Genomic DNA, 20000 nt, shown 5'->3' with positions numbered 1-20000 from the left:
TCCATATGAGTTGGGAAATTGTGTTAGATGTAAATATAAACGGAATACAATGATTTGCAAATCCTTTTCAACCCATATTCAGTTGAATATGCTACAAAGACAACATATTTGATGTTCAAACTGATAAACTTTATTTTTTTTTTTGCAAATAATAATTAACTTAGAATTTCATGGCTGCAACACGTGCCAAAGTAGTTGGGAAAGGGCATATTCACCACTGTGTTACATGGCCTTTCCTTTTAACAACACTCAGTAAACGTTTGGGAACTGAGGAGACACATTTTTGAAGCTTCTCAGGTGGAATTCTTTCCCATTCTTGCTTGATGTACAGCTTAAGTTGTTCAACAGTCCGGGGGTCTCCGTTGTGCTATTTTAGGCTTCATAATGCGCCACACATTTTCAATGGGAGACAGGTCTGGACTACAGGCAGGCCAGTCTAGTACCCGCACTCTTTTACTATGAAGCCACGTTGATGTAACACCTGGCTTGGCATTGTCGTGCTGAAATAAGCAGGGGCGTCCATGGTAACGTTGCTTGGATGGCAACATATATTGCATATGTACCTTTCAGCATTAATGGCACCTTCACAGATGTGTAAGTTACCCATGTCTTGGGCACTAATACACCCCCATACCATCGCAGATGCTACAACTACAACTTTGTGCCTATAACAATCCGGATGGTTCTTTTCCGATTTGGTCCGGAGGACACGACGTCCACAGTTTCCAAAAACAATTTGAAATGTGGACTCGTCAGACCACAGAACACTTTTCCACTTTGTATCAGTCCATCTTAGATGAGCTCAGGCCCAGCGAAGCCGACAGCGTTTCTGGGTGTTGTTGATACATGGTTTTCGCCTTGCATAGGAGAGTTCTAACTTGCACTTACAGATGTAGCGACCAACTGTAGTTACTGACAGTGGGTTTCTGAAGTGTTCCTGAGCCCATGTGGTGATATCCTTTACACACTGATGTCGCTTGTTGATGCAGTACAGCCTGAGGGATCGAAGGTCACTGGCTTAGCTGCTTACGTGCAGTGATTTCTCCAGATTCTCTGAACCCTTTGATGATATTACGGACCGTAGATGGTGAAATCCCTAAATTCCTTGCAATAGCTGGTTGAGAAAGGTTTTTCTTAAACTGTTCAACAATTTGCTCACGCATTTGTTGACAAAGTGGTGACCCTCGCCCCATCCTTGTTTGTGAATGACTGAGCATTTCATGGAATTACTTTTATACCCAATCATGGCACCCACCTGTTCCCAATTTGCCTGTTCACCTGTGGGATGTTCCAAATAAGTGTTTGATGAGCATTCCTCAACTTTATCAGTATTTATTGCCACCTTTCCCAACTTCTTTGTCACGTGTTGCTGGCATCAAATTCTAAAGTTAATGATTATTTGCAAAAAAAAAAAAAATGTTTATGAGTTTGAACATCAAATATGTTGTCTTTGTAGCATATTCAACTGAATATGGGTTGAAAAGGATTTGCAAATCATTGTATTCCGTTTATATTTACATCTAACACAATTTCCCAACTCATATGGAAACGGGGTTTGTAATTTCCTGCAAACGTTAAAAGGTTTTGAAAGGCATTCATGTTTGAGGACGGGAAGCAGAAGCCCTTCGTAGAAGTAGGAGCAAGGGGCGGGGTTACGTCTGGCTCCCGGCCCCCGACTCCTGGGGGCAGATGAGCAGGGTGGAGTCCAGGTCCAGCCGGAAGGCCGGATAGAGCGGCTGAGAGAAGGGACATCGGAAGGTGTGTAGGAGCATCATGGAGTCGGACACGCTGTAGAAGGACAGCGCCCCCTTCTGGCGCTCCAGGAAGACGCCGACGCGGGGGCACGGCGGAGCCGCCACGGTGGTCTTGCGGTTGTCGTGCCAGGCGGCGTAGCCCGCCGGCGTGCACCTCAGCCGCCACGAGTTCTCGTTGCGCCCCAGCAGGCAGGGCTTGCCGCCGCCCTTGCGGCCGATTCCGCGGTAGGTGGCGCCGATGTCGATCCAGCCGCCGCCGCGCCACTCCACCTCCCAGTAGCTGGCGCCGCCGAACTGGCCCTCCCGGCACAGCACCTGAGCCACCGAGTCGAAGCGCTGGGGGTGGGCGGGGTAGGACTGGGGCTCCTCGCCGCAGTGCGCCCCCTGGCGACCCTCCAGGAGAACCAGGGTGGGGTGGGCCGTCTCCGGATCCAGGGACAGATGACAGGAAACTGTCGGGAGGGAACAGGAAGAACCCGGTCAGAAACGTGGAACTCGTTTGTGAGGACCAGCTGACATTTTGGCACCGAGTGGACAGACGAGACACGTTGAATTATTGATGAAGTACAAGGTGTTGAAACACCGGATCCTGCTTGTATTTTATTTGGTGCGGTAGTTAGTTGAGAAGAGCGACACTTTCATATGAGGAGCCGTTAGGGACATTATTCAGAATTACCTCTTAAATACACTACTGAAATGCTCTATGTATGTGAGAGCTTTTTAGTAGTGTTTGTGAGAGCATTTCAGTAGTGTATGAGAGAGCTTTTCAGTAGTGTATGAGAGCGCTTTTCAGTAGTATATGTGAGAGCATTTCAGTAGTGTATGAGAGAGCTTTTCAGTAGTGTATGTGAGAGCATTTCAGTAGTGTATGAGAGCGCTTTTCAGTAGTGTATGTGAGAGCATTTCAGTAGTGTATGAGAGAGCTTTTCAGTAGTGTATGAGAGCGCTTTTCAGTAGTGTATGAGAGAGCTTTTCAGTAGTGTATGTGAGAGCATTTCAGTAGTGTATGAGAGCGCTTTTCAGTAGTGTATGTGAGAGCATTTCAGTAGTGTATGAGAGAGCTTTTCAGTAGTGTGTGTGAGAGCTTTTTAGTAGTGTATGAGAGAGCTTTTCAGTAGTGTATGTGAGAGCATTTCAGTAGTGTATGAGAGAGCTTTTCAGTAGTGTATGTGAGAGCTTTTTAGTAGTGTATGAGAGAGCTTTTCAGTAGTGTATGTGAGAGCATTTCAGTAGTGTATGAGAGCGCTTTTCAGTAGTGTATGTGAGAGCATTTCAGTAGTGTATGTGAGAGCATGTCAGTAGTGTGTATAAGAGTGTTTCAGTAGTGTATGTGAGAGCATTTCAGTAGTGTATGTGAGAACATGTCAGCAGTGTGTATAAGAGTGTTTCAGTAGTGTGTGTGAGAGAAAAACATTTCAGTTGTTTATGTGAAGTGAAGTGAATTATATTTATATAGCGCTTTTTCTCAAGTGACTCAAAGCGCTTTACATTGTGAAACCCAATATCTAATTTTACATTTAAACCAGTGTGGGTGGCACTGGGAGCAGGTGGGTAAAGTGTCTTGCCCAAGGACACAACGGCAGTGACTAGGATGGCGGAAGCGGGGATCGAACCTGCAACCCTCAAGTTGCTGACACGGCCGCTCTACCAACCGAGCTATACCGCCCCGTACGTGAGAGCATTTCAGTAGTGTGTATAAGTGTTTCAGTAGTGTGTGTGAGAGAAAAACATTTCAGTTGTTTATGTGAGAGCATTTCAGTAGTGTGTATAAGAGTGTTTCAGTAGTGTGTGTGAGAGAAAAACATTTCAGTTGTTTATGTGAGAGCTGGCCTGGGAACGCCTCGGGGTCCCACAGGAAGAGCTGGACGAAGTGGCTGGGGAGAGGGAAGTCTGGGCTTCCCTGCTTAGGCTGCTGCCCCCGCGACCCGACCTCGGATAAGCGGAAGAAGATGGATGGATGGATGGATGTGAGAGCATTTCAGTAGTGTGTATAAGAGTGATTCAGTAGTGTGTATAAGAGTGTTTCAGTAGTGTGTGGGAGAAAAACATTTCAGTCGTTTATGTGAGAGCATTTCAGTAGTGTGTATAAGAGTGTTTCAGTCGTGTGTATAAGAGTGTTTCAGTAGTGTGTGTGAGAGAAAAACATTTCAGTTGTTTATGTGAAAGCATTTCAGTAGTGTGTATAAGAGTGTTTCAGTAGTGTGTGTAAGAGTGTTTCAGTAGTGTGTATAAGAGTGTTTCAGTAGTGTGTATAACAGTGTGTCAGTAGTGTGTATGAGAGTGTTTCAGTAGTGTGTGTGAGAGAAAAACATTTCAGTTGTTTATGTGAGAGCATTTCAGTAGTATATGTAAGAATGTTTCAGTAATGTTTATAAGAGTGTTTCAGTAGTGTTTATAAGAGTGTTTCAGTAGTGTTTATAAGAGTGTTTCAGTAGTGTTTATAAGAGTGTTTCAGTAGTGTTTATAAGAGTGTTTCAGTAGTGTATATAAGAGCGTTTCAGTAGTGTTTATAAGAGCATTTCAGTAGTGTTTATAAGAGTGTTTCAGTAGTGTTTATAAGAGCATTTCAGTAGTGTATGTAAGAGCATTCCAGTAGTGTTTATAAGAGTGTTTCAGTAGTGTATGTAAGAGTGTTTCAGTAGTGTTTATAAGAGTGTTTCAGTAGTGTTTATAAGAGCGTTTCAGTAGTGTTTATAAGAGTGTTTCAGTAGTGTTTATAAGAGTGTTTCAGTAGTGTATATAAGAGCGTTTCAGTAGTGTTTATAAGAGCATTTCAGTAGTGTTTATAAGAGTGTTTCAGTAGTGTTTATAAGAGTGTTTCAGTAGTGTTTATAAGAGCATTTCAGTAGTGTATGTAAGAGCATTCCAGTAGTGTTTATAAGAGTGTTTCAGTAGTGTATGTAAGAGTGTTTCAGTAGTGTTTATAAGAGCGTTTCAGTAGTGTTTATAAGAGCATTTCAGTAGTGTTTATAAGAGCGTTTCAGTAGTGTATGTAAGAGCATTTCAGTAGTGTTTATAAGAGTGTTTCAGTAGTGTGTATAAAAGAAAAAAATGTCAGTTGTGTGAGAGCATTTCAGTAGTGTATGTAAGAGTGTTTCAGTAGTGTTTATAAGAGTGTTTCAGTAGTGTGTATAAAAGAAAAATATTTCAGTTGTTTGTGTGAGAGCATTTCAGTAGTGTATGTAAGAGGTAATTCTGAATAATGTCCCTAACGGCCCCTCATACTGAATAATGTCTCTAACGGCCCCTCATACTTTTAAGCCACGGTTTCCAGAAGTCTGTTCACTAGTTTTGTCACCAGGGGTCTAGTTACTGGCTGGACGTGGTGACAAAATGGCTAAGTTGACAACATTGACCCCTCCTGCTCTGTCTTCTTATTCTCCGGCGGACCAGCTTGTGTGGTGTTTATGAGGAAGAGGAGAACTTACACCTGAGGAAAGCCGCCCTCATCCTCTGATCGGCGGGCTGCAGAGACAACAAGGACAGCGGGAACGATGCAGACAACACTGAGGACACACAAGGAAGTGGTGGTCACCTTGTCTGTGAGTCACTGATGTAGCATTGTGTACTATATGTTACTATGGTGTACATACAAGTATGTTACAAGTATGTTACTTACCTTGAGTAGCATCTAGACCTGCTGAACGCGGAGACTGGTGAGGCTTGAAGTTCTCTGCACTGAGTCGTCCATCTTCAACATGCCATGAAAATGAAGACTTTTAGGATTATTTACAAACTGACAAAAAACTGTCAGTATTACTGTTACACGTATTGTTACAGTTAAACAAATGACTGTTATTGTTACACATGTTACTGTTGCAGAAGTAGGCTGTAGGAGCACACGTTACTGTTACACATATTACTGTTATACATAGTACTCTTACACATATTACTGTTATACATAGTACTCTTACTGTTACACATATTACTGTTATACATAGTACTCTTACACATATTACTGTTATACATAGTACTCTTACTGTTACACATATTACTGTTATACATAGTACTCTTACACATATTACTGTTATACATAGTACTCTTACTGTTACACATATTACTGTTATACATAGTACTCTTACTGTTACACATATTACTGTTATACATAGTACTCTTACTCTTACACATATTACTGTTATACATAGTACTCTTACTCTTACACATATTACTGTTATACATAGTACTCTTACACATATTACTGTTACACATAGTACTCTTACTCTTACACATATTACTGTTATACATTGTACTCTTACTCTTACACATATTACTGTTATACATAGTACTCTTACACATATTACTGTTACACATAGTACTCTTACTGTTACACATATTACTGCTATACATAGTACTCTTACTGTTACACATATTACTGCTATACATAGTACTCTTACTGTTACACATATTACTGCTATACATAGTACTCTTACTCTTACACATATTACTGTTATACATAGTACTCTTACACATATTACTGTTATACATAGTACTCTTACTCTTACACATATTACTGTTATACATAGTACTCTTACTCTTACACATATTACTGTTACACATATTACTGTTATACATAGTACTCTTACTCTTACACATATTACTGTTATACATAGTACTCTTACTCTTACACATATTACTGTTATACATATTACTGTTATACATAGTACTCTTACTCTTACACATATTACTGTTATACATAGTACTCTTACTCTTACACATATTACTGTTATACATAGTACTCTTACTCTTACACATATTACTGTTATACATAGTACTCTTACTCTTACACATATTACTGTTATACATAGTACTCTTACTCTTACACATATTACTGTTATACATAGTACTCTTACTCTTACACATATTACTGTTATACATAGTACTCTTACTGTTACACATATTACTGTTATACATAGTACTCTTACACATATTACTGTTATACATAGTACTCTTACTGTTACACATATTACTGTTATACATATTACTGTTATACATAGTACTCTTACTCTTACACATATTACTGTTATACATAGTACTCTTACTGTTACACATATTACTGTTATACATAGTACTCTTACTGTTACACATATTACTGTTATACATAGTACTCTTACTGTTACACATATTACTGTTATACATAGTACTCTTACTGTTACACATATTACTGTTATACATAGTACTCTTACTCTTACACATATTACTGTTATACATAGTACTCTTACTGTTACACATATTACTGTTATACATAGTACTCTTACTCTTACACATATTACTGTTATACATAGTACTCTTACTGTTACACATATTACTGTTATACATAGTACTCTTACTGTTACACATATTACTGTTATACATAGTACTCTTACTGTTACACATATTACTGTTATACATAGTACTCTTACTCTTACACATATTACTGTTATACATAGTACTCTTACTGTTACACATATTACTGTTATACATAGTACTCTTACTCTTACACATATTACTGTTATACATAGTACTCTTACTCTTACACATATTACTGTTATACATAGTACTCTTACTGTTACACATATTACTGTTATACATAGTACTCTTACACATATTACTGTTATACATAGTACTCTTACTGTTACACATATTACTGTTATACATAGTACTCTTACTGTTACACATATTACTGTTATACATAGTACTCTTACTGTTACACATATTACTGTTATACATAGTACTCTTACTCTTACACATATTACTGTTATACATAGTACTCTTACTCTTACACATATTACTGTTATACATAGTACTCTTACTCTTACACATATTACTGTTATACATAGTACTCTTACTGTTACACATATTACTGTTATACATAGTACTCTTACTCTTACACATATTACTGTTATACATAGTACTCTTACTGTTACACATATTACTGTTATACATAGTACTCTTACTCTTACACATATTACTGTTATACATAGTACTCTTACTCTTACACATATTACTGTTATACATAGTACTCTTACTGTTACACATATTACTGTTATACATAGTACTCTTACTGCTACACATATTACTGTTATACATAGTACTCTTACTGTTACACATATTACTGTTATACATAGTACTCTTACTCTTACACATATTACTGTTAAACATAGTACTCTTACTCTTACACATATTACTGTTATACATAGTACTCTTATTGTTACACATATTACTGTTATACATAGTACTCTTATTGTTACACATATTACTGTTATACATAGTACTCTTACTCTTACACATATTAATGTTATACATAGTACTCTTACTCTTACACATATTGTTACAGTTAAACATATTAATGTTACATTAATAGGCTTCAGTGCACATAGCACTGTTACACATATTACTGCTCCTGTTACACATATTACTGTTACAAATATTACTGTTACACATGTTTTTTTTTTTTTACAGTTAAACATATTACTGTTATATAAATAGGCTCTAGTACACATAGTACTGTTACACATATTACTGCTCCTGTTACGCATTTTACTGTTAAAAATATTACTATTACACATATACTGTTACACATATTATTGTAACACATACTCCTGTTATTGTTACACACATTAAACATATTATTGTAACCTTACACATATTACTGTTTACTTAGGTTACACACACACATTACTGTTATGTTACATACATTACTGTTATGTCACACATATTATTGTAACACATACTCCTGTTACTGTTACACACATTACTATTCTGTTATACATATTAATGTTACTGTAATCTTTCACATATTACTGTTATTGTTTCCCATATTACTGTTACATAAATAGGCTCAAGGGGCACATAGTTCTGTCAAACATATTACTGTTAAGGTTACACATACTCTTATTAAGTTACACATTACTTTTAATGTTACACACATTATTGTTAAACATATTACTGTTACACATGACTGTTGTGTCACACATATTTATGTTATGTTACACATATTACTGTTACACGTATTACTGGTATCTCACACTTATTACAGTTATGTTACACATAGTACTGTTACACGTGTTACTGGTATCTCACACTTATTACAGTTATGTTACACATAGTACAGTTACACGTGTTACTGGTATCTCACACTTATTACAGTTATGTTACACATATTACTGTTACACGTGTTACTGGTATCTCACACTTGTTACAGTTATGTTACACATATTACTGTTACACGTATTACTGGTATCTAACACGTATTACAGTTATGTTACACATATTACTGTTATATTACACATTTTACTGTTAAACATATTACTGTAACATTACACATTATTGTTATCGTTTCACATATTACTGTTACATAAATAGGCTCTCGGAGCACAAATTGCTGTTACACGTATTATTGTTACACGTATTACTGGTACGTTACACTTATTACTGGTATGTTACACTTATTACAGTTATGTAACACATATTACTGTTACACATATCAAAGTTATTGTTACACATTTTACTGTTATTTCACACATACTTTTTTCACATATCACTGTTATTGTTGCACATATTACTGCTTTGTTACACATTACACGGGTGTGCTACACATATTACTGGCACATGCATTACTGTTATTGTTACACATATTACTGTTATGATACAAATGTTACTTTTGTTGTTGCACATATTACTGTTACACATATACAGTAACTGTTATAAACATTTATGTTATACACATATAACTGTTATAAACATTTATGTTATTGTTACACATTTTACTATTATGTTACAAATGCTACTGTTACTGTAACACATAGCACTGTTACACATATTACTGTTACCCATATTACTGTTACACATATTACTGTTACATATGTAACTTTTACACATATTACTGTCACACACATTACTGTTAGTGTTACACATATTACTGTTACTGTTACACATATTACTGTTACATATGTAACTTTTATACATATTACTGTCACACGCATTACTGTTAGTGTTACACATATTACTGTTACACATATTACTTTTATTGTTACACATATTACTGTTACATATGTAACTAGTACACATATTACTGTCACACGCATTACTGTTATTGTTACACATATTACTGTTATGATACAAATGTTACTTTTGTTGTTGCACATTTTACTGTTACACATATACAGTAACTGTTATAAACATTTATGTTATACACATATAACTGTTATAAACATTTATGTTATTGTTACACATATTACTAGTACGTTACATTCACTATTACGTTACAAATGCTACTGTTACTGTAACACATATCACTGTTACACATATTACTGTTACCCATATTACTGTTACACATATTACTGTTACTGTTACACATATTACTGTTACATATGTAACTTTTACACATATTACTGTCACACGCGTTACTGTTACACATATTACTGTTACATATGTAACTGTGACACATATTACTGTCACACGCATTACTGTTATTGTTACACATATTACTGTTACACATATTACTTTTATTGTTACACATTTTTCTGTTACACATATAACTGTTATAAATATTTATGTTATTGTTACACTTATTAATATTGCGTTACACATTTTACTGTTATTGTTACACATATCACTGTTACACATATAACCGTTACTGTTACACATATTACTGTTACATATGTAACTGTTACACATATCACTGTCACACGCATTACTGTTATTGTTACACATTACTGTTACACATATTACTTTTATTGTTACACATTTTACTGTTACACATATTACTTTTATTGTTACACATTTTACTGTTACACATATAACTGTTATAAATATTTCTGTTATTGTTACACATATTACTATTGTGTTACACATTTTACTGGTATTGTTACACATATCACTGTTACACATATAACGGTTACTGTTACACATATTACTGTTACATATGTAACACATATTACTGTCACACGCATTACTGTTATTGTTACACATTTTACTTTTATTGTTACACATTTTACTGTTATAAATATTTATGTTATTGTTACACATATTACTATTGCATTACACATTTTACTGTTATTGTTACACATAACACTGTTACACATATAACGGTTACTGTTACATATGTAACTGTTACTGTTACAACCTCATTAAAAAAATCACAAATGGGACACCTTTAACAACACGACGCTAACACACTCATGCTAACTCCTTTAGCAAGTCTGGTTAGGCGGAGCTAATTAGTCGTGCTGCTCGCCGGGTTATGTCAAGTGAAATGTTGAATTAATGATGGCGACACTACTCAGGGGTGTCACGTCACACGGGGTCACATGACCCACTGTCACTGGTGATGTGTGTTCTCACCTCCGCAACACCCGCCACCAGAAGCGTGACTCTCATTAAGTGCGTGTGTGTGTGTGTGTGTGTGTGTGTGTGTGTGTGTGTGTGTGTGCGTGTGTGTGGTCTCCATCCTCACCTGCTCGGCTGATCATGTCCACCTCCTCGCGGCACACCTCCTCCACACGACTGCGGAGGTGACACAGCGCCCTCCTGGCGCCACTGAAGGCCTCTGTGGGCGGGGCCAGGGTCCTGGAAGGGCGGCTGGCAGGCACAGGAAGGCACAGCAGCGGCGCCGCCTGGGAGGGTTGAGCAGACAGAGGAGGAGGAGGAGGACAAAGTCTCTTTAGCACGCCTCACTGCGTCCTTTGGAAAATTGCATTCAGCCAGGTGAGGACTTTTTTCCACCGGTCACTGCTGACTCATCGCTGATCCCTCCTCACCTGCAGGAAGTGTCCGTTGTCCTCCGTTTGGGTGAGCCGGCTGATCTCCTCGTCCCGCCTCCTCAGCGCTTCCAGATCCTTCCGCAGCATCTCCATGTCCAGCTCGGCCCGCCCCACCGCCGCTCGCTTCCGGGCTTCCAGCCTGGCGCGGACCTACACAAGACCGCCAGTCACCATTTGCCAGGCGGGATACATCGTGGCAATCTACCATGTAAGGCGACGTACACTAGATTCAATGGCCCCATTCGTGGCGATTTACCTGACACATGAAACGTGACAAAACGTTGGCCGCCAGATGGCAGTAAAGTGTCGAATGTCCTAAAATGTGTTTTGTGGCAATTCCAACTAAATGAGTAACCTCCCCTCTTCCTCTCACGCGAGATCCACCCAGGAATTGGACCATAAGAACCCATTCCCTACTGTATCTACTCGCCTCGGTCTTGGTCTTCTCCAGGCGGAGCGCCATGTCAGCAAAGAGGGCCTCGCTGTCTTCCAGGACGGCCGAAGCGGACGCCTGCAACCGGCAGAATTGAAATTGCGTGCGGATCGTTAACGCATTCTTCTCCGTTGCCATGGTGATACACACCTTCAGCGACTCCAGACTCTGCTGAGACTCCTCCAGTTCGCGCTCGCAGCTTCGGATTTTGCCCTGGATCGTCCTCTGAGACTCTTGGAGCTGAACCTGCACACCAGACAAGGTACAGTTTTCCCCTCCTCTTAGTGGCGGGAAAACTGATTTTCAAGGCAAAAGTAGATTTTCAAGGTAAAAACGGAATTTCAAGGTAAAAAATTATTTTCAAGGTGAAAGTTGATTTTCAAGGTTAAAACTGATTTTCAAGGTAAAAGTTGATTTTCAAGGCAAAAACTAATTTTCAAGGTAAAAAATGATTTTCAATGTAAAAGTTGATTTTCAAGGCAAAAACTGATTTTGAAGGTAAAAGCTGGTTTTCAAGGTAAAAGCTGATTTTCAAGGTAAAAGTTGATTTTCAAGGTAAAAAATGATTTTCAAGGTAAAACTTGATTTTCAAGGTAAAAACGGATTTTCAAGGTAAAAACGAATTTTCAAGGTAAAAGTTGATTTTTAAGGCAAAAACTAATTTTCAAGGTAAAAAATAATTTTCAAGGTAAAAAATTATTTTCAAGGTAAAAGTTGATTTTCAAGGCAAAAACTGGTTTTCAAGGTAAAAGCTGATATTCAAGGTAAAAGTTGATTTTCAAGGTAAAAAATGATTTTCAAGGTAAAACTTGATTTTCAAGGTAAAAACGGATTTTCAAGGTAAAAACGAATTTTCAAGGTAAAACTTGATTTTTAAGGCAAAAACTAATTTTCAAGCTAAAAAATAATTTTCAAGGTAAAAAATAATTTTCAAGGTAAAAGTTGATTTTCAAGGCAAAAACTGATTTTCAAGGTAAAAGTTGATTTTCAAGGCAAAAACTGATTTTTCAAGATAGAAACTGATTTTCAAGGCAAAAATGGATTTTCAAGGTAAAAATGGATTTTCAAGGTAAAAGTTGATTTTCAAGGCAAAAACTAATTTTCAAGGTAAAAAATTATTTTCAAGGTAAAAAATTATTTTCATGGTAAAAGTTGAATTAAGGCAAAAGCTGATTTTCAAGGTAAAAGCTGATTTTCAAGGTAAAAGTTGATTTTCAAGGTAAAAACTGATTTTCAAGGTAAACTTGATTTTCAAGGTAAAAACTGATTTTCAAGATAGAAACTGATTTTCATGGTAAAAGTTGATTTTCAAGGCAAAAACTGATTTTCAAGGTAAAAACTGATTTTCAAGGTAAAAGCTGATTTTCAAGGTAAAAACGGATTTTCAAGGCAAAAACTGATTTTCAAGGTAAAAACTGATTTTCAAGGTAAAAGCTGATTTTCAAGGTAAAAACGGATTTTCAAGGTAAAAACGAATTTTCAAGGTAAAAGTTGATTTTCAAGGTAAAAACTGATTTTCAAGATAGAAACTAATTTTCAAGGTAAAAGTTGATTTTCAAGGCAAAAACTGATTTTCAAGGTAAAAACTGATTTTCAAGGTAAAAACTGATTTTCAAGGTAAAAAATTATTTTCAAGGTAAAAGTTGATTTTCAAGGTAAAAACTGATTTTCAAGGTAAACTTGATTTTCAAGGTAAAAACTGATTTTCAAGATAGAAACTGATTTTCATGGTAAAAGTTGATTTTCAAGGCAAAAACTGATTTTCAAGGTAAAAACTGATTTTCAAGGTAAAAGCTGATTTTCAAGGTAAAAACGGATTTTCAAGGTAAAAACGAATTTTCAAGGTAAAAGTTTATTTTCAAGGTAAAAACGGATTTTCAAGATAGAAACTAATTTTCAAGGTAAAAGTTGATTTTCAAGGCAAAAACTGATTTTCAAGGTAAAAACTGATTTTCAAGATAGAAACTGATTTTCAAGGTAAAAGTTGATTTTCAAGGCAAAAACTGATTTTCAAGGTAAAAACTGATTTTCAAGATAGAAACTGATTTTCAAGGTAAAAGTTGATTTTCAAGGCAAAAACTGATTTTCAAGGTAAAAGCTGATTTTCAAGGTAAAAGTTGATTTTCAAGGCAAAATTTGATTTTCAAGGTAAAAACTGGTTTTCAAGGTAAAAAATTATTTTCAAGGTAAAAAATTATTTTCAAGGTAAAAGTTGATTTTCAAGGTAAAAACCGATTTTCAAGATAAAAACTGATTTTCAAGGTAAAAGTTGATTTTCAAGGCAAAAATTGATTTTCAAGGTAAAAGCTGATTTTCAAGGCAAAAATTGATTTTCAAGGTAAAAGCTGATTTTCAAGGTAAAAGTTGATTTTCAAGGCAAAAATTGATTTTCAAGGTAAAAAACGATTTTCAAGATAGAAACTAATTTTCAAGGTAAAAGCTGATTTTCAAGGTAAAAGCTGATTTTCAAGGTAAAAACTGATTTTCAAGATAGAAACTGATTTTTAAGGTAGAAACTGATTTTCAAGGTAAAAACTGATTTTCAAGATAGAAACTGATTTTCAAGGTAAAAACTGATTTTCAAGGTAAAAGTTGATTTTCAAGGCAAAAACTGATTTTCAAGGTAAAAACTAATTTTCTAGGTAAAAACTGATATTCAAGGTAAAAACTGATTTTCAAGGTAAAAGTTGATTTTCAAGGTAAAAACTGATTTTCAAGGCAAAAGTTGATTTTCAAGGTAAAAGTTGATTTTCAAGGCAAAAACTGTGTCCACTGATGACAGGAGCTGCCATGCAGGGCCCTAACCACGACCCATCAGGAGCAAGGGTGAATGAAGTGTCAATTCCAACCCTTGATGCTGAGTGCCAAGCAGGGAGGTAACGGGTCCCATTTTTATAGTCTCGGCCGGGGTTTTGAACTCGCAACCTACCGATCTCAGGGCGGACCTGAGTAGGTTAATGTTTGTTATCATGCCGTGATTTGACCAGTTCGGCCCACGTGGGAGTAGATTTTTCTCCATACGGCCCCTGATTTAAAATGAGTTTGACACCTACTCCCATTAACTGCATCGCCGGCCACCTCGTACTTGCCGTATTTTACGGTTTAGAATGCATTAAAAAGGGAAAACCTTGTGTTCTTGTCTTACAGTGGCCTAGTGGTTAGAGTGTCCGCCCTGAGATCGGTAGGTCGTGAGTTCAAACCTTGGGCCGAGTCATACCAATGACTATAAAAATGTGACCCATTACCTCCCTGCTTGGCACTCAGCATCAAGGGTTGGAATTGGGAGTTAAATCACCAAAAATGGTTCCCGGGCGTGGCCACCGCTGCTGCTCACTGCTCCCCTCACCTCCCAGGGGGCGATCAATGGTGATGGGTCAGATGCAGAGAATAATTTCGCCACACCTAGTTGTGTGGTGTGTGTGACAATTACTGAGCCCCTAAAGGGACATGAGGGATTTTTTTTTTTTTTTTAGAAAAATTATTTAAAATTTTTTTTTAATTAACTTTATAAAAAGAAACTTTTTAAAAGTTATAAAATTTTTTAAAATTTATAAAAAAATACCAACATTTTTTTTTATAATTTTTCATTTTTGTATTTTTTTATTTTTAGACATGTATCTCGTGCACACAAGATACATTTCTAAAAAAAAAAAAAAAAAAAAAAAAAAAAAAAAAAAAAAATTATTAAAAACAAATATTTCCCCCCATGTCCCTTAGGGGCTCCGTAGACAATGAATGAGATGCAAAAGTACAAAAAAGTGTTCCAAAGCCTTGAATGTGACATTTCGTACCTGTCTCCTGACCCTCTGAGCCTCCCCGGGATGCACCTCCTCCCAGTCGGACTCGCACAGCAGACAGTCCCCGGTCCACTCCTCCGGGGCGTCCTCCGCCGCGTCTCCCCCGGCGGGAGGCTCCAGTCCCAGGCGGTGCTGCGCGCACAGCCGGCGGGCGGGACAGGGCACGGCTTGCACCAGCTTGTGCCGCCTGAGCGTGTCCACCTCCCGGTGCGGGGACATGTGCGTGTGGCAGAAGGAGGCCAGGCAGACCAGGCACGACTTGGCCGCCGCCAGCCTGCTCTCCGGCGGGCAGAAGTCGCACGGCACCTGCCCGCCTCCGCCCCGGTAGAGCTCGGCCGGCGCCGCCCCCGCCGCGAAGGCTTCGCTCAGCTTGAGCTTGTCCACCACCTCGGCCAGCACGGTGTTCCTCCGCAGCACCGGCCGAGGGCTGAACGACTCCCGGCACTGCGGGCAGCTCAGGTGGCCCGGCTCGGCCTGGTCCCAGTAGTCGTTGATGCACCGCATGCAGTAGGTGTGTCCGCACGGGATGGACACCGGGTCCTTCAGCATGTCCAGGCAGATGGGACACCGGAACTGACTCTCTGTCACCGAGATGTTGGCCTGGGCCATCGCTCCTTGGTCCCCCTCGGTCTTCTTCGGTCCTCCTCGGTCTTCTTCTGTCCTCCTCGATCTTCTTCTGTCCTCCTCGGTCTGCTTCGGTCCTCCTCGGTCTTCTTCGGTCCTCCTCGGTCTTCTTCGGTCCTCCTCGGTTTTCTTTTGTCCTCCTCGGTCTTCTTCTGTCCTCCCCGGGCTTCTTCGGTCCTCCTCGGTCTTCTTCGGCCGCCCTCCGTCCTCTTGTCGGGTTTGTTGTGACTTGTGACCAGGAGGGGCCGGTGGACAAAAATAACTTCCGCTACGTCATTCATTCCGTTCATAGGTGGGCTTAATTTTCCCTTCGTTCTTGTCTGACAGGTATGCCAAGCGGTTGACTTTTTAAAAGCGACATAGAAATACATTTGATGATTAAAATATGCTAAACGTTCTACAGTAAAGTCCTGTCATCCATGCGTGTAATGTCAATGCGGAGTTTGGGATATTTTAACATGTTTATTAGAGGTGGGACTATGGAGGTTCATGATGTGTGTCTTTAGTATGAATGTATCATGATGCAGCTGAATTTTTTGCATTTGAATTTTGTGAAAATCTTTTTTTTTTTTTTACATTAAATTCATGACAATTTCATTAAATTTGATTTTGATTTGATTTGATATATTTTATTTCAAATATGCAAAAAAACAAGAGCAAGCCTGATCCAATACAGCCATTAACAGCCATTATAACAAAATGAAAACAATGGAGAATAAAAACGAAAAAAATTAACAAAATAAGCAATGAACTTTCTTTTAATTATTATTATTATTATTTTACACATTTGAAAAGGAGTGAGAATAAGTTTACACTTATTTAATCCCACCCATTTTTTTAAAATCAGAAATTACTCTGAGCTAGAACTAACTAACGAAATTAAAATGTGTGTTAAAATACAGTGTAATAAAATTGAGTGTGTAAAAAAATCAATGCAAAAAAATCTGTGAAAAACAAGTCAGTGCAAAAATATTAAGTGAAAAAATGTCAATGCAAAATAATTCATTGAAAATAAGTTAGTGCAGAAATATTGGGTGAAAACAGTCAAGACGAAAAAAATTCTGAAAAAAAGGTCAGTGCAAAATTGATTCATTGGAAAAAAAATGTCAGTGCAAAAGAATTCAGTGAAAAAAGGTCAATGCAAAATATTTCAGTGAAAAAAAGTAAGTGCAGAAATATTGGGTGAAAAAAGTCAAGTATAAAAACATCTGAAAAAAACTCGGTGCATAGATATTCAGTGAAAAGAAAGTCAATGCAAAATGTGAAAAAAGTCAGTGCACAAAAATTAAGTTAAAAAAGGTAAATGCAAAAAAAATTAAGTGAAAAAAAAGTCAGTTCAAAAACAAAGTGGAAAAAAGTTAGTGCAGAAATATTGGGAGAAAAAAGTCAAGTATGAAAAAGTCTGAAAAAAACTCAGTGCACAGATATTCAGTGAAAAAAGTCAGTGCACAAAAATTAAGTTAAAAAAGTCAGTGCAAAAACTAAGTGGAAAAAAAGTAAGTTCAGAAATATTCAGTGAAAAAAAGTCATGACAAAAAAGACAGAAAAAGAAGGTATGTGCAAAAATGATTTAGTGGAAAAAAAGGTCAGTGCAAAAAAAAAAAGAAGTGGAAAAATTCAGTGCAAAAGAATTCAGTGAAAAAAGTCAGATAAAAAAAATTCTGTGAAAAAAAAAGTCAGTGCAAAAACAAAGTGGAAAAAAGTCAGTGCAGAAATATTGGAAGAAAAAAGTCAAGTATGAAAAAATCTGAAAAAAACTCAGTGCAGAGATATTTAGTGAAAAAAGGCAGTGCACAAAAATTAAGTTAAAAAAAGTCAGTGCAAAAACTAAGTGGAAAAAAAGTAAGTTCAGAAATATTCAGTGAAAAAAAGTAATGACAAAAAAAGACAGAAAAAGAAGGTCTGTGCAAAAATGATTTAGTGGAAAAAAAGGTCAGTGCAAAACAAAGAAGTGGAAAAACTCAGTGCAAAAGAATTCAGTGAAAAAAGTCAAGTAAAAAAATTATGTGAAAAAAAATGTCAATGCAAAAAAATAAAAAATAAAACAAAAATTAAGTGAAATAAATGTCAGTGCAAAAACTAAGTGGAAAAAAGTCAGTGCAGAAATATTCAGTGAAAAAAGTCACGGCAAAAAAAAAAAATCAGAAAAAGAAGGTCAGTGCAAAAATTATTTAGTGGAAAAAAAGGTCAGTACAAAAAAATTTGGTGCAAAAGAATTCAGTGAAAAAAGTCTGTTCAAAAATATTCAGTGAAAAGAAAGTCAATGCAAAAAAAAAATCTGTGAAATACGGCAGCGCACAATATTTAAGTAAAAAAAGTCAATGCAAAAATATTAATTGAAAAAAAGTCAATTAAAAAAAATTAATAGAAAAAAGTCAGCGCAAAAAAAAATCAAGTGAAAAAAGTTGGTGCATAAATATTTGTTATTTTGCAACAAATATTTCTGTCTGCTTCTTTCTGCTTCTGAGACACAAATGATTGCTTCCGTCTCAATTCTCTGCAAGTGAATCTTCAAGCAAGAAATATATCTGCTCTGATATTTTTTTACACTGCATTTTAAAACACTGCAATTTAAAAAAAACTTTGAGAATCTTTGGGAATCTCACGATTTGATCCGTCTCCGATTATTGGAGTGACGATTCCATTTAGAATCGATTTTTGCAATGTATCATTTGTTAAAATAATAATAACAATACAACTTTTTCAAAACCGGTTACTGGTTACAAAACCTCCATTTTGGTTGCTGATGTAAGCAAGTCAAGTCAAGTCAACTTTATTTATATAGCACGTTTACGACAACTTTTAAATTGAACCAAAGTGCTTCACAGGTTAAAAAAGCATAGAGCAAAAAACAACAACAAAAACATAAACAATGAATGAGCAAGTTTCATAGAGATGGTCTAAAATCGTCTTTTAAAAATAATATTTATTTATAAAAAAAAACATTTTAATTACATTAAAAAACGATTTTCAAATGTCTTATAAAATTAAAATCGGAATGAATGAGAATTGCAATTCGGATGAAAAACATTAAAAAAAAAAATACAATATATATATATATATATATATTAGGGATATCCGATAATGGCTTTTTGCCGATATCCGATATTTCGATATTGTCCAACTCTTTAATTACCGATACCGATATCAACCGATATATACAGTCGTGGAATTAACACATTATTATGCCTAATTTGCACAACCAGGTATGGTGAAGATAAGGTACTTTTAAAAAAAAAAGTATAAAATAGAATAAGATAAATAAATTAAAAACATTTTTTTGAATACAAAAGAAAGTAAAACAATATAAAAACAGTTACATAGAAACTGGTAATTAATGAAAATTAGTAAAATTAACTGTTTAAAGGTTAGTGGACCAGCAGCACGCACAATCATGTGTGCTTACGGACTGTATCCCTTGCAGACTGTATTGATATATATTGATATATAATGTAGGAACCAGAATATTAATAACAGAAAGAAACAACCCTTTTGTGTCAATGAGTGTTAATGGGGGAAGGAGGTTTTTTGGGTTGGTGCACTAATTGTAAGTGTATCTTGTGTTTTTTATGTTAATTTAATAAAAATAAAAAAACCAAAAAAAACGATACCGATAATAAAAAAAACGATACCGATCATTTATCGGACATAT

At 36.5% G+C, this 20000-nt stretch overlaps 1 protein-coding gene and 1 long non-coding RNA gene across 2 annotated transcripts in view; one reads left to right on the top strand and one right to left on the bottom strand.

Annotated features, from left to right (window-relative positions):
* LOC133621852 (uncharacterized) overlaps window positions 1–11815 on the top strand; it is a 47726-nt gene extending 35911 nt beyond the window's left edge. Inside the window, exons 3-5 of the long non-coding RNA XR_009817704.1 lie at window positions 5148–5296; window positions 11246–11438; window positions 11498–11815. This is a non-coding gene — a long non-coding RNA (uncharacterized lncRNA). The remainder of the gene's footprint in view (window positions 1–5147; window positions 5297–11245; window positions 11439–11497) is intronic.
* Window positions 1525–16483, bottom strand: LOC133621850 (E3 ubiquitin/ISG15 ligase TRIM25-like). Its single transcript, XM_061984247.1, has 8 exons — window positions 15719–16483; window positions 12078–12173; window positions 11925–12005; window positions 11492–11644; window positions 11188–11347; window positions 5374–5445; window positions 5183–5260; window positions 1525–2206 (listed from the first exon to the last, which is right to left on the bottom strand). Exons 1-8 carry the CDS (start codon window positions 16331–16333, stop codon window positions 1653–1655), a joined length of 1809 nt encoding a protein of 602 aa, XP_061840231.1. The 5' UTR covers window positions 16334–16483; the 3' UTR covers window positions 1525–1652.
* Between the last annotated feature and the right edge of the window lie 3517 nt (window positions 16484–20000).

The sequence above is a fragment of the Nerophis lumbriciformis genome, linkage group LG25, assembly GCF_033978685.3.
Source record: "Nerophis lumbriciformis linkage group LG25, RoL_Nlum_v2.1, whole genome shotgun sequence".
Lineage (NCBI taxonomy): Eukaryota > Metazoa > Chordata > Actinopteri > Syngnathiformes > Syngnathidae > Nerophis > Nerophis lumbriciformis.
Note: the sequence above shows the minus strand (reverse complement) of the source record. Positions and strands in the feature narration are given on the sequence as shown.

Excerpts from the sequence above, each read along its gene's own strand:
- LOC133621850 (XM_061984247.1), bottom strand. The coding sequence starts at position 16,333 with ATGGCCCAGGCCAACATCTCGGTGACAGAGAGTCAGTTCCGGTGTCCC. Across the intron at positions 12,174-15,718 it reads CTCAGAGGGTCAGGAGACAG|GTTCAGCTCCAAGAGTCTCA; the intron begins GTACGAAATGTC and ends TCTGGTGTGCAG. Across the intron at positions 11,348-11,491 it reads ACAACGGACACTTCCTGCAG|GCGGCGCCGCTGCTGTGCCT; the intron begins GTGAGGAGGGAT and ends CAACCCTCCCAG.